General features: G+C 39.5%; 2 protein-coding genes across 2 annotated transcripts in view; one reads left to right on the top strand and one right to left on the bottom strand.

Annotated features, from left to right (window-relative positions):
- The window catches only part of DAPP1 (dual adaptor of phosphotyrosine and 3-phosphoinositides 1), an 81,056-nt gene extending 80,032 nt beyond the window's left edge, over positions 1–1,024 (top strand). The window contains exon 9 of the mRNA XM_075201230.1: positions 434–1,024. Coding sequence (XP_075057331.1) covers positions 434–457 — 24 coding nt within the window. The 3' untranslated portion in view covers positions 458–1,024. The remainder of the gene's footprint in view (positions 1–433) is intronic.
- A 7,055-nt stretch (positions 1,025–8,079) lies between these two features.
- Positions 8,080–14,701, bottom strand: LAMTOR3 (late endosomal/lysosomal adaptor, MAPK and MTOR activator 3). Its single transcript, XM_075201219.1, has 6 exons — positions 14,646–14,701; positions 11,988–12,022; positions 10,315–10,373; positions 9,948–10,081; positions 9,396–9,459; positions 8,080–8,500 (listed from the first exon to the last, which is right to left on the bottom strand). The coding sequence occupies exons 1-6, from the start codon at positions 14,652–14,654 to the stop codon at positions 8,427–8,429; spliced, it is 375 nt and encodes a 124-aa protein (XP_075057320.1). The 5' UTR covers positions 14,655–14,701; the 3' UTR covers positions 8,080–8,426.
- Positions 14,702–15,095: the final 394 nt, after the last annotated feature.

Genomic DNA, 15,095 nt, shown 5'->3' with positions numbered 1-15,095 from the left:
GTACATTATATATATATATATATATATATATATATATATATATATATATATATATATAAATGTCATTTGTATATTTAATTTACCAGACACAGATGCTGATGCTGATGAGAAAGATAGAATGAATGGATCATGCATGCATTCACTATTTCCAACATAATGGGAATTATATTAACTTTAAAATGAAAATCACTTATTCAGTCCATTTATATTTGCCTGCACGAAGTAGGTAGCATAGGTGCAGATTTCCTGATACTAGCTACTGAATTCATAGAACATATTGGTTTTTGTTGGAAAGCAATTCAGCACTGGCTGCTTTGTGTCTGTATGCCATTTGCCTTACTTGGTGGGACCGTCCTGATTTTTGTGCAGCAAAAGGGGCATACTTGTGGAAAAGACATGATTATTTCTAATACTTTTCTTATTTTACTCTTAGGGTCAAATAAGAAAACAAACTTAAACTCTCAGATGAAGGGGACTACAGACAATACTTTCCGTTGGAGAATCGTGCTTAAATCCTGATTGCTGAGACCATACCATTTTTAGACCGTACAAAATAAAAATGTGTGTTAATTAATTTTATACAATGTGAAAAAGTAACTTGTGTTCTACATTTGTGTTGTAAGTGACAATATTTTTTAACTGACAAATAAACAATATTTTAAAATAAGCCAACAAAAATACCTTTCCATCTCAATACTACAGACTCAGTATGTCTGTGGTGTTTAATAGACTTAAAGTAGGCTACCTTTGTAGATTTCCAACCACTTTTACTTCTGTATCAAAGTAATTTAGGTCACTCACAACACATGAAGTAGAGGCTATATTTTGGAGCCTTGTTGGATGCACTCTAAAATGTCCCTTAACTGTTACATTCTATTAGCCTGTTGTAAGATTTTACTGGAATACAAAATTGTTAATGAAAATGTATTTTAAGAATTATAATAACTAAATGTTTTCGGTGCATTGTTTACAAGTTAATATGTATGAGAAAAAAATCTAATAAAAATGTGGAAGTAAAATGAAATGTATTTCTTCTTTTCACACTTAAAAAAGTGTCTTCCACTTTGGGACCACACCTTATACCACCCCCCTGGCTTGTGCACTTTCCAGCCAAGTGGACATCCGATTTAGAGATGTGATTTCTCATTATATTTCTCTGAAAACTGCAATCTATAGGGAGGCCGCTTGTAATGTGCTTCACAGCATGTCCGTCTTCTCATCATTAAAAACTTCTCAAGCAACACCATGTACGCTATTAAGTTAAATTTAGAAGCCAAATGTGCATATTAAATTTGGGGTAGTAAGATGGATCCATACTCAGGTGGTTGGACTAAATATATTAATGTGGCATACTGTGTAGGTATAACCTATTGATTTCAACAGCATACAGCACCATTACAAATGTAAAGGTTTTAAGGCACATTACAAAGTCCTGTCTATCATTACCTCTGCTACACTTGGCTTGGTGGGTAATTTATAGGACCACCTACAACAACTGAATATCCTGAAAGGCACACTATGCACATGATATTACTAGGTTACTGTCCTCATTGTTTATATAGCACCACAGATTTCGTAGCACCTGATATATCTGACATACATGAAAACCGCATAATAACAGGTGAGTGGGTGCAATTGAGCAGAATAAATAAATGCATGGAAACAACAGAAAAAAAAAATCGCATGGCTAACAGAAAAAGATTAGCATCCTACATGACAAGGGACGAGAGGTAGAAGGACAGAAGACAGATATGCAACATAAGATATAGAGGACCTTGGTCATCAGAGCTTACATCCTAGGGGGAAGGGACATTAGGAGCAAGTGGAACAGTTTAGTTTGGCGTATGGACCAGCTTATTGACTAGAGACATGGAAAGCAATCAGTAACAAATTGTAGGCCACAAGTATGGTGGCTCCAAGCAGGCCCAATTACTAGACCACAGGCAGTTGTGATTGGGTGTGAGAAGGCTACTGGATGCAGGAGGGCATGTTGGGCAGGTAGATAGAGAGGTTAATTTGCAGACTTGCATGCTGCTGAAGTCCTAAGGTTCAAAAGCAACAGCGGTTGTGCAGATGGCCAAGCAGAGGAGATAGGGAGCCACATAAGAGAAGGGAGGTAGGCAGCAGATGAAGCGGGGGCCAGGTACCGCCTGGCAAACCTGATGCAGGTGCTGAGGGCTTGGGTGGCAAGAATATAAACCACCCCATACTATAGGACAGCTGACAATGGTGACAGTCTGCTGCACGTAAGGGAGGGGGGGGGGGGGGGTAGAGAGGAGTGGAGGTGTCAGGAAATCCACTGCTGGGTCATCGGTGCTGACTGAAAGGAAGAACAGTGGGAAAGTGCTACTACTATTGTGGTCAACGGAGTTGGATGGCCAGATCACTAGGAGCTCCAAAATACAGGTCCGGTGGTGGTGCGAGCAGTGCTGCGGGGAGATTGTCACTAAATTGCTGGTAGTGGTGGGGCAAAACAGTTGGCTCAAGATGATTTATTCAGCAAAGTAATTTATGGCTACTAAAGCAGGAACTCTATATGGACATCGCTGTGTGCAGTGGCCATCTTTTACATGTATATCATGCTTGGTTTCTACCGTATTAACTTTTTGTGGTTTCCATATTCTCTCTTGATCAGTCCCCTTCTGAAGAGATCTGCTATCTTTAATAAGGTTAATGAAATACAGAAAAAAACAAATACACTACTTGGTGCAATCCTGTGGAAAATCCTGAGGATATTGTTGTTAATTGGGTAGTCATTTTTAGTTTCATTAATTAGAATATAATATATTAGGCTCACTTCCCTCTCAGCCTACCAATTAACCTAGGGTTGCCCTAGCTATTTTTTCCTGAGAATCAGTATGAAGTTAATTATTTATTGATGGTGAAAAGCACTTGCCGATGGTTGAAATTCATAGAATTTGTAAAATGGGTCCATTGTATCTTGGACAAATACCCAAAAGACACCTGGGGCTAGATTTACTAAACTGCAGGTTTGAAAAAGTAGATATGTTGCCTATAGTAACCAATCTGATTCTAGTTACCATTTATTTAGGACATTCTACAAAATGACAGATAGAATGTGATTGGTTGCTATAGGCAACATCTCCACTTTTTCAAACCAACAGTTTAGTAAGTATGCCCCCTGGACACTATCAGTAGGCATAGTGGTATGTTTGACCGATGATGGGTCTTAGAGTGTTTCATGCTATTTGATTCATTTTTTTGTTTATTTAATAGCCGTGAAGTTGAAACCAGCCCCTGTCCAGAACCACTGTGCCAGGGCTAGCAACTTTATAGTGGTATATGCTCATGTTTTTAACATAGAATTGCTTTAATAATCTCAGAATTGATTTCTTTTTAATGTTATTCAACATATCCAACTGTACATTTGTCACACACAAAATACTGATAAATAGATGCATCACAAAAAAGTGGGTTGCTTGCACTTCAAATTAAATAAATTTTTCCAATGCTGGAGGGGAACACAGACAATTGGTTATATTTCACCACTAAGGAAACCTCTTCTCCTGGAATAATAGGAGCAAATGTTAAAGTTGAAAAATATGTAGCGGGACAGTGTTCCTCATACATTAATATATTTCCTCCAGTCCCCTGTAGTAGATGGGGAAGGAAAAAAGTTTTCTGTACTATAAGCATAGACTAAAGCACAGAGAATCATGGCTTTATGGTCCGATTTTATAAAAAAAAATAAAAAAAAAAGGTTTGGCTGAAGAGAGACACACCATGGCTGGTTCACAGTTTAATCAACCAGATTGGTGAACCAGGAACATGTAGGTCAGTCTGGGCCAATTACCAATGCCCTTTTAATCTGACTTTTCTGGGGTAAAAGATAAGCAATAGTGGCCATGGTCCCGCTAGCTTATCTGTAAGCTACAGCCCAGGTCATTTGTGATTACTGAGCTGAGCTGTGACACCAGTGAATGTCTCACTGGGAAGTAGATCACAGAGCTAAATAGGACACATTGCCAACTCATTGCAATATTCAAACTGCAATGATATTCTTTGTCTGGACTTTAAGGAGCACCACGCAGGTGCTCAGAGCCAGATATATATAGGATTCTGGCAAAGACTCCATCCTTTGGCCCTAGTGGAGAAGATATATCATCCCTGTCTCCGAAAACTGGCAGCCATAGTGAACACCTGCTAAACAGGATTAGGAGTAGGCATCCCCACCAGCAGTGAAAGAAGTCCATCAACCCCCTTGGAGAACAGCACCAAAAAGTTCTCAAGATACCTGGTCGATATGCAGGGATGGCTCATGTGTAATTTTTGTAACTGGAATGATCATACAGTAGGAAAGGAGAGTTGGACCATACTGAAATGGACAGCCAAGAATAACAAGATAGCCGTGACACTAACGGCTATTGTCATAAACTTGTAGAACAGGTGGTAGAGGTCTTCACCTATAGCAGCAACCTTTCCCATAGAGCTTGTTGCGCTCACAGGTACTCAGATGCCCCCAGGTCTTATGCTCTGCATAGTAGAAGCTTATAGGTATAACCGTAGCGCAGGCAAGAAGATGACAGCAGGAGATAAGCAAAGTCAGAGACAGGCCGAAGTCATAGGGCACAAGCAGGCAGCGAGGTGAAGACCAGGCAAAGGATCAGGTCCAGCAGAAAGGCAAGATATCGGAGTCACAGGCAGAAGTCAGGATCACCAGCAATAAATCACAGTCCAACAAACTAGCTAAGGGTCATACACAGAAGGGTCTATCCAGAAGTACAAGAACAAAGTACAGAAGCAGGACAACACTCAGGAAACGGAACGCTATAACCGGCAGGGTGACTAAGCCTTCCCTGTTTTGAATACCTAGACTGCCCAATCAGAATTAAGGAGGTGCTGAAGGTTTAATCACCCACCTGAGGCTGTAAATACATAATTAATTATAATCTGCACCTGCGCCCGGCTGCCTCTAATGCCGGGACACAGGGCTGCTGGTGAGAGCACCCCGGCCGTTGCCACAGTGACGGCAGGGACCTAGAAACCGGAAGTGACGTCCCGGCAGTTGCTATGACACCCGGCAGGCAAGCAGGAGAGAGAGGCCGCGAGTTCCCGCAGCTAGTAACAGGAGGTTGATAAAACCAGAGATTACCTGGGCCTCGTTATAATCTAGCTATGGTTTTCCAGGTATGGATGGTTAGCTCAAGATCTTGGTTCACCAGCTACCAGGATTTAGCATTCACCAGGATATTATCAAGACAATTGTGAGCTACTAGAGATGCAAACACACCATGGTGGCCAATACCTTGGGGAAGACCTGCAGAGTTGCTAACAAGACAAATGAGAGCTCATTTGTTGTACCTGGAAATACTCCCTTAAGAATTAAAGCAGATAAAAGTCTACAGAACGAGCGAGGGTTTGCTTTCCCTTGGTCTGCGCAGTGGCCTCTAAGAGGCCATACCCCCTAGACGATAGATAGGGGGGGCAGCACAAGGATGACTCCTGCTGCAGCATCATCATCACCAATTATTTATATAGCGCCATTGAATCCGCAGTGCTGTACAGAGAACTCACTCACATCAATCCCTGTCCCATTGGAGCTTACAGTCTAAATTCCCTAACACACACACACACAGACAGAGAAACTAGGGTCAATTTTGCTAGCAGCCAATTAACCTACCAGTATGTTTTTGGAGTGTGGGAGGAAACCGGAGCACCCGGAGGAAACCCACGCAAACACGGTGAGAACATACAAACTCCACACAGATAAGACCATGGTCTAGAATTGAACTCATGACCCAGCGCTGTGAGACAGAAGTGCTAACCACTTAGCCACCATGCTGCAGCAGGCTGAAGTTGCAGACAGGCCACTGGTGTGGCAGTCAGCTGATGCAACGGTCTACAAGTCATGCACACTGCTGAAATGAGAAGTGGCTGCTGTTGCTGGAGTGACTGCTGTTGCTGGAGTGACAATGCAGTTAATGGAGGGTCCATACCGCTATTATGCTGCTTGAAGAGAACCCCTCTTGTTACACATGCAGGATCTTACTGGGCTCTCCAGCAGTAGTCTTCAGTGGATGCCCCTAGTATACAACATTGCCTCATAGTTTAGTCCACTGTGGCTGCAGCTTCACTGCTCTCCTTGTGGGATGGAACACACTACACATCTGGCAAACTTGGATCAGCCATCCCTGCCTCCAACACGGTGGTAATATGACTGGAGGACCAGAAATGCTGCAGGGGACACAGAGAGAAACATTACCTTATGCTAGGTGGCCAGTGCTGCACTTAGTCCGCAGATGTAGCCGGTGACAGAGATGGAGTGAGAGATGCCTGCATTAGGAACAGATTCACACTGGGGGTAGCAGCAAGCCCTCTGCCACACTACCGGACACAGCGGCAGCTGTCCCTCCATACACAGAAGATAGAATAAGAAAATGAAAGGGGTGAAAAAAAGGCACAAGTCAGGTAACATCCTGTTGCAAGATGAATAAAGGACTTTCTTTTTACTCCAAATGATAAGCCCTTAATCTGCTTCAATTGTTCAGTATTGAAAGCACTTTTTAATCAAACCAGAAAACAGCTCTAGCACGGTAGAAAATTTCAATGTATTATTTCTTACAATTATACCATGTGTGCACCTCTGGGAAACTAAAGCTATTATACCTTGTTACGGTTTCAAATGATAGACATTTAAATACAAAATGTGCAATAAACCACAGCACCCAATCATACATATGGTTTCATTCTGTAGCACTAAAGAGATAAAAGCTGAATGGTTGCGGTGGTTCACTGCAATTACTGGACTTAAATGCATTGTTTGTAAATAAGCCCTACATAAACACAAGCAATAGGGAACATTTATGGAAACGTGTGCAAAAGAAAATTATGGTGTTGCCTATAGCAGCTATTAAATATGCACTAGAAAAATGATGATTGCATTAGAATTGGTTGTTCTGGGTAACTTCATCTTTGCCTTCGCACAAAATGTCCACCATCGGAACCTGAGATTTCAAACGTTAGAAGTATACAATGCTGTTCTGATATCTCGTAAGGGTATTGAATCTACATGTTATGCATTTACTTACAAATTTTCCACATTCTAAATTATATTGAATTTATTTCACATAATCCACAGACATGGATATGCCTGCTGTTGCAAAAATCAACCATAAAGTTCCCACTGTACAGGCTAGTTTAAACATAAAAAAGTGCAGCGTGGTTATGAACAGGGGTGTGTGCACCTAGTTTTGCTGGATAGACCGTAAGCCAATTTGAACATGTCATATTTCTGTGTCCGAGTGTTTCTGTGCAGTGTTGCTGGTTATGAGGAAGGTAGTCTGGAGTTTCTGTGGTAGCTGTAATTTACCTCCTAGGTCATAATATTTTGTTGGGACGGTTGCCGTCTGGCTGAACATAGACCACAAGTCAGTTTGAGAGGCAAGAAAGGGCTGTTTCTTTGACAGTCTCTGGTGGATGTAGACAATGCACATCACCCACTTACATTTCCTAAATAGTAATATACAGGAAAATATTTTTTTACTAAGATTCAAAATAATATTTAGACTTCACTATATTGTTGTGATTGTCACTGTGTGTTCTTAACAATATATATTTTACATATTGTACATATACCCAAATAGATACACACTACAATGAAATGCTACATGTAAATTGCTCCAATACATAAACTTGCATGCCAGCTTTTATATTCTACTGTAATTAACACAAATATATGGTTATGCTTCAAAAGAGAAATCTTACCATCAATGAATGTGGCTTTGAAGATTACTGGAAGCCAAATGTTTTCATCAAGTTATAATATTCTTGAGTGATTGGATGGGACGTGTGACTCTTGTAAAGCTAAAAAGGCATGTGAGGCCTGAATGCAAAATTCCATGGGTTCTGGCACCCAACTATACAGGTGTCCAAGAAAACATATGTTTTCCTTGTTAGAATTACCAGCAGGTAGACCTTCCACATGTGTGTGATGTTGTATGAATGAAGAACGTTAATGCTATTTTAAATGCAAAGACAGACACAATTAAACTTAAATAAGAAGTATATTAAAAGTTTGTATAGTTTTGGTTAGCAAAACATAAACACACACACACACAATTTTAAACCACAAGTAGCACTTGTTGTGTCAACAAACAATTTATTGCAAGGTTGTTGCCATGAAAAAAATAAATCTGTTAAACAGCCAATTTGCCTACAATCACATACTTTTTCTTGACTGCTAGAAGCACTTTTCTGGATGAATGTTGTTAAGGGAGACACACTCTTACAGTAAGTAAAGGGGCATGACGAGGCTCCATTTCCACAGCACAAAGGGAGCTCCAATCAATGCAATGGAGAAACTACAAAATCTTTGGGATGTCCAATATCCGATTGCTTTGGGAAGAGCAAATCTTCATCATGCCAAAAGTTCACAAAGTTATGATTCATCTCCATGATAGTCCAGCTCAAGAGTTCTCCACAACTTGCCGCAGCTCTTCAAACAAGGGACCAAGCTCTTTATCTAAACTAAGGATTAAACCTATAAGAAAAAAAAAAAAAAAGTTATCCATAAATTCAATGAAGCATTCATTTCTAAAAAGCTAACACACATTCACACACATATTTTATTGTTTTAAGAGCATCTAAGACTTTGTTTTATATTGCTATATAAATTATAATACCACAGACATGAAACCATTCCCCAATCCAATAAAAAAATATTTTGGTCTGTTTAATAACCTGTTTTCACACTTTGCCGAAAGCCATTTTAAATCAGTCAGTGCTCATATTAAGATGTATTAAAGGGGATTGGACAGATTCACTCTTGGCACATAGGGTTTAACTGTGGGTTAATCAAAAGTGTGAGAGTGCCTTTAAGAGGTTGTCCCACAGCCAATAGGAAATGACTGCCAACAGGGTTAAACTGGAGCATGTACCAATTCTATTATGAAGCGAATAAACAGCATACAGTTTAAAACATGTAGCTCTCCCATTAAACTGAGCTTGATATTTGACATGCCTATATTAAGCTGATCAGACAGCAAATTACAGTCCACAATATCTTGAAATGATCCATCATTTAATTTCAATGATTGTACAGCTTGATAAGTAGTCCTTACCACCCTTCAAAAAAGAAAAAAAACCTGTCATGTGATATTTAAAGACAGCTTGTAAAAACAAACAGAAAAAAATGGGGACTTCTGACAAGTCAGGTTCAGGTCAAAGTACAAAAGGAGAATTACATTTAGTAAGACAGCAAATTGTAAGGATTGTAATTATCTCTGCCTGATTTTAGGCTTAGAAATGCAAGTTGTATCAGAAAAAAACCCAAAAAGGCTTGTCAAATGCAAGTCACTACTTAGAAAAGTTTAACTCATTATACAAATGTAAAAAAAATAGAAAGAAAAAGGAACAGGAGTATATAAAATGTATACCTGTGTTGGCATTACTGCTGGCTATGAAGCTCACAACCAGAGGCAGCCTGTTGAACTGGACAACCTGTAAACAGAAAAAAATAACTGATTGTAGACACTGACGGAAGTGATGGTTCTAATTGCATTTCCACGTACAAAGAGCAATCTTAAAAATGATGTAATGTAACCAATAGCAAACAATATTGGCTTTTAGCAGCACTGTAGTCAAACTAAGCAAAAGTAAACATCCAATACTTAGGTTACAGCATGTTCTATTATTTTTATTTATTGTTTTATTTTTATTTTTTACGAAGTCCTCCAATTTATTTAATTTCTCTTACAAAATATCTCTAGCAAATATTATAGACATGCAATCTTGAGATCCAAACTCACTATAATTGGCAGTATTCTTAACATACTACTTCGCAGCAAAATAATAGACAGAAGGGCTCATTTACTTGCATCGTACTTAGCCACAACATTTTCACTGACCCACAGCAAGCAATCACACATTTCATACCTAAACGCACTGTTAGTAAATGATCCTTAGTATAGCTCTACATCATTACGTACCTGATACGTGTTGTAATAACATATGATGCTTTTGTTTTTGGAGAGTCCCAGCTTACTCCCCTGGTCAGTGGCCAGTGCAAATGTTGATAAGAAACTCGGTCGCAAAGCATGTTCAGGGGCGTTCTCATTTGCAACTGTTTACAAATAAACAGAGGAGAACAGCAATGACAAACATTACCTGTCATTTCCAAGTACTGTCATATTTAACGAAAATATACAAGTATACAAATGTTTACATGAAATGGTGCAATACGTTAAAAAACAGTTTAGATTTTTCCTCAGTAATGATAATGTAGAAGTTTACAGTATTAGTGGATGTCATATTATAGGAATGGCACCCTTGGAGTTTCTCTGGTCAATCGCTTACCTTTAATAACCGGAACACCATCCCTGTCTGACACTACAATAGCATGAAGCCCTTCAACGCTATTAAAAAGAAAAAAAAATATTTATCAAACAATATTTGACAAAGTAATATGTACTTTAAGATCAAGTTCTAAAGAGCAAAATCACTTCCATGCTAGATACATTGTCTACTATATAATGAAAGAGGACTATTTTCTTCATTGTACCTAAATTTACAGCGCTACCTCTTTCTAACACCAGCAAAAAGCACAGGCCAAACTGGTGTTATAGCCAATATCGCATTGGAGAGAGGGTAATCTATAATGTAATTAACACACTTTAATTTCTTCTGTTGAAATATAGTTTGACACAATTTGCGTAATACGTATATCCAGCCTGTCTCTTCATTCCAGTGTTACAAATTCAGTGCCCATCACCTTTATTTGTTGTAAGTATAATGGACAGAACTATCAATGCATCCTATTGATAAGTAGGTGTTAACATGGTTGTCCCACCTGATACAATTATAGAACTATCTTCTAAGAGAATTAAAGAAATATGCAAAACGCTTTCAGCTTAACCTTGTTAATTATCAACAGTCTAAACTATGTTAAACAAAAGGGACATCTTTAAAGACTTGGAGATAAGAATTGCTAGACTCAATAACACGTAAGAGTTCATTTCATGAACAACATAATATAGAATGACAAAAATATTTTTAAAAATACATAATAAAAAGTAAGGCTGGTCATAGTATTTTTTATTTATTTTTTTATTATTAGATTGTTTGGTTCAATGACCAGAACTGCAGCCAAGCTGACCTCACAAACTTAATGTGAAATTTGATTGAACTACAAAGTGTAATTTGTCTATACTTTATTCCTGTTCAGCCACTGACTCAAACATGCGCTGAAGGGGAAGTCATTTACTGACCAGATTTTCCTTTCACTTCCATAGTGTCCAATCAGAATTAGAAACATTTTCAAAGATTACCTGGCTATCCATGCTATTGTCCTGCAGTAAGTGTTACTAGCCAGACCAACCAAATTGGCTGAAATGATTTGCATGTTTAGCCAGTAAAAAAATTAAGGGACACCATCAAGAAACCCAATTTGATTATATTTTATGCTTCTTAATATAAGGTACTCTTTTATAAAAGTCATAACAATAAAATGTAAAGTTGCTATTTTCTGCTATGTCATTATCTTGAATTGACTTTAAGAGTAATCGGCGACTTTGCGGTGGAAATTTAAAGCGGCGATGGCTTGTGAAGGCAAGTTTGCAGAAACGGATCGCACATATCCGCCAGTGTTGTAAAAGGCAGAGACAAGCAGGCAAGGTGCGGCCTGGCAGCATACTTGTCTCTGCAGACACGGACTGTGCATAGTGTGCGGCTGCAGACAGAACATCCCTGGCGATTGCCCCTGCACCCAATACTGTTAAAAGTTTAGGGGGCGGGGACTAAATCGCCCCCTAAAAAAAAAAGTCTACATCCGCCCCTGCTTTACAAGCCATCGCCACTTTAAATTTCCCTGCAAAATTGCTGATTTCTGGTGACTTGCAGGAATCGGAGCTTCATACATTTACCCCTAGGTGCCTTTATTGCTGGCCATAGGCTCATTACATAGAACACGTCAAGAGCCAAATTTAACAGAGCAATCCCCTGTCTAATGTTCAAGGATAAAAAGATCTTACCTTGGAAGCTTTTTGTACAAGAACCGCCTCAAATCCTAATTAGGAGAGCAGACATCATAAATTATATAGGTGCAAAATCAAAAGGCAATAAGAGACCATGTTTTGAGATAATGACTACTTAAATACAGGTCTGTCATGATGAATCATTTTTACAATTGAATGTCTAATCAACATTAAACTAAAGACAACATTAAGGCTAACTACACTAATGATATTTGTAGTGTAATGTAGTCAGACAAGACTTTTCCTCTGGTCTTCTGTTGTCTTCAGTTATGCTACTGATGCATGTAGTTTACAACTAAATATAGCACACTGATAAAACAACTCCCGTTAACATGAATGGAAGGAATTTGTTGCATATAACCAGGGCCGGATTAACCATAGGGCTAACTGGGCTACAGCTCAGGGGCCTATGGCATCCAGGGGGCCCTTGAAAGGGCTCAGCAGCAGTATTGATCGGTCGGGGGCGCCCCCGGCGCGATCAGTGCTGCTGAGCACTTTCACTGCGGTCCTTCCCCGGTCGCTGTAGTCTCCTTACTGAGATCTCGTGAGTCTCACTCTCACGAGATCTCCTCAGTAAAGAGCGTACAGCGCGCCGGGGAAGGAGGTAAGTACCACCAAATTAGTGCCGATTGTGGAGAAAGAAAAGATTCTCTGATTTATACTCCATGTTCAAAGCTTTGGTGTCTCAATGCTGAAATGGGTGATATTTAATTTTATTAGTAGAAAGGAGTGAAAACAATACATTTTCTATAGAAGTCTTGTGGGTTTTCTGTGTTCATTGGACAGCTTATCAATAAAAGATTCTATAATTTTGGGGACGTCTGTGAAATCATTTCCTGGCACAGAAAATCAGACCCAATCTTGTCCACGACCTCAACTGTAGTGTGATATAAAGCTGTCAGTACGTGTTCCTAAAAAATGGAAAGAAAGCAAAATTGTTCTTTTGTTCCTCTATACCTAATTACGCGCCGGAGAAGGAGGTAAGTACCGCCGGGGGGGGGGGGGAGGGGCAGCGCGGATCACGCGGGGGGCCCTCACGGGGGAATGGAAGCCCCCTTAGCCCAGGGGCCTCCATTCCCTTAATCCGGCACTGCTTATAACTGGTGCGAGACAACAAAACTGTACGGCAGTCTGACAGACATTCATATATAAGCATTGTTTGCAGGTAATGTGATAAGAGATGGAAATCACTTATGTAGATTAGCTCTTAGGATAGATATATACTCACAAGCAGCCACAAAATTAAAACCACTGACAAGTGAAGTGAGTAACATTTATTATCTCATTATAATGTCAAGGGTTGTTATTTATTAGGCAGTAAGTGAACAATCAGTTCTTGAAGTTGATGTATTAGAAGTAGGAAAACTGGGAATGGATCTGAACAAATTTGACAAGGGTCAAATTGTAATTGCTAGATGACTGGGCCAGAGCATCTCCTAAAATGGCAGGTCTTATGGGGTGTTCCAGGTATGTAGTTGTTAGTACATACAAAAAGTTATCCAATTAAGGAGAACCAGCACAGGGTCATGGGTGCCCAAGACTCATTGATTCGTGGGGAGGGAAGGCTTGCCCCTCTGGTTCAATCCCACAGAAGAGCTACTGTAGCACAAATTGCTGAAAAAGTTAATGCTGGCTATGATAGAAGGTGTCAGAACACAGTGCATCGCAGCTTGCATATGCATGCCTATGGGGCTGCACAGCCGCAGACTCATCCAAAGTGCCCATGCTAACCCCTGTCTGCCACCGAAAGCAACTATAATGGGTAAGTGAGCGCCAGACCTAGACCATGAAGCAATGGACAATGGTCGGGTCCGATGAATAACATTTTCTTTTACATCATATGGACGGCCGGGTTTATCTTTACCCTCAGAGTTCTAATTCTCTCACCCCATCTCCCCACTCTGTGTCTCCTGTCAGTCTCCCCCTCCCCTCTAGATTGTGAGCTCCCTTGAGCAGGGCCATCTTATCCTCGTGACTTCTTCCTCTTGTTTATAATTGTCTTCGGCTCTCCAGCCTCTTTTCTGAACCTCCACACTTCACTTCTGCCTCTGTCTCTCCTCTTTTCCTTTGCTACTCCATCACTGCACTGATCCTATTAGTGGCACAAACACTGCTGGACACAGGGTCTGCCTCCTTTAGTTAACTCCCCACCTCCTTTCATTCCCTTCCTATTTTCTCTTTGTTCTGGAATACAGTTTTACCTCCTTGCCCTTGTTCTCATTTCAGTTTGCATTTTTTGCTCTATGTAAAGCCCTGTGGAACCTTTGTGGTGCCTTATAAAAGATAATAATAATATTTGCAGACTACGTACACCCTGTCCTGTCAACGGACTTCCCCAAAGTGGCATCTTTCAGCAGGTTAATGTGACCTTCCACACTGCATATCACAGCATGCACCCCCACTTCATCCAGAGTGTGTGTAATAAAATGGTACATACTAGCCCTTGTTCATATTGATATCAAACTAAAAGTACAATTTTACACATTACCATTTCCCTCCATTAAACCAGCTTGAAAAACATAGGTGTGAGTAAATACACTGGGCAGTAGCGTTTACATATGACTGTCATATGGACCGATTACAAATTAAATGCATTCATCCCCATGTAACCACAACTCAAAGAGGGAACAACACTTTTATATACTATTTACTTACTTCAGCCATATTTTTTCTTTCTTTTTTTTTTTTTTTTTTACAGTGACCTGTAAAAAATATTAACAAAAATAATTTTTTTAAACAACCATGGAATTTTGGAAAAAGCTAAATTTAATCAGCTCAGAGAAGCTTTAAAGCTCAAAGACTAGGATAGTGCCCTCATAAATAAAAGCAGAGTCCAAATAGGAAATTTAAAAACATATCTTAAACAAGTACTGCTGTAGACATACAGGTTTGACCAAATAAGTGCATATTAAAAGGGATAATGAGAACAAAAGCGCTTTTAAATTACTCAAACTAGAACTGAGTGAAGAGACATTGCATAAATGAAAAGCAATATATGATAATAGCAAATTGGGTTAGCTATAGAAAATAAAAAGTGGTTAAAAACAAAATTAAAATTTAAAGTAAGTAATCAAATTGACTCTAGTGCGTGTGTGTTAGGGAATT

The sequence above is a fragment of the Mixophyes fleayi genome, chromosome 1 (assembly GCF_038048845.1).
Source record: "Mixophyes fleayi isolate aMixFle1 chromosome 1, aMixFle1.hap1, whole genome shotgun sequence".
Classification (NCBI taxonomy): Eukaryota; Metazoa; Chordata; class Amphibia; order Anura; family Limnodynastidae; genus Mixophyes; species Mixophyes fleayi.
Note: the sequence above shows the minus strand (reverse complement) of the source record. Positions and strands in the feature narration are given on the sequence as shown.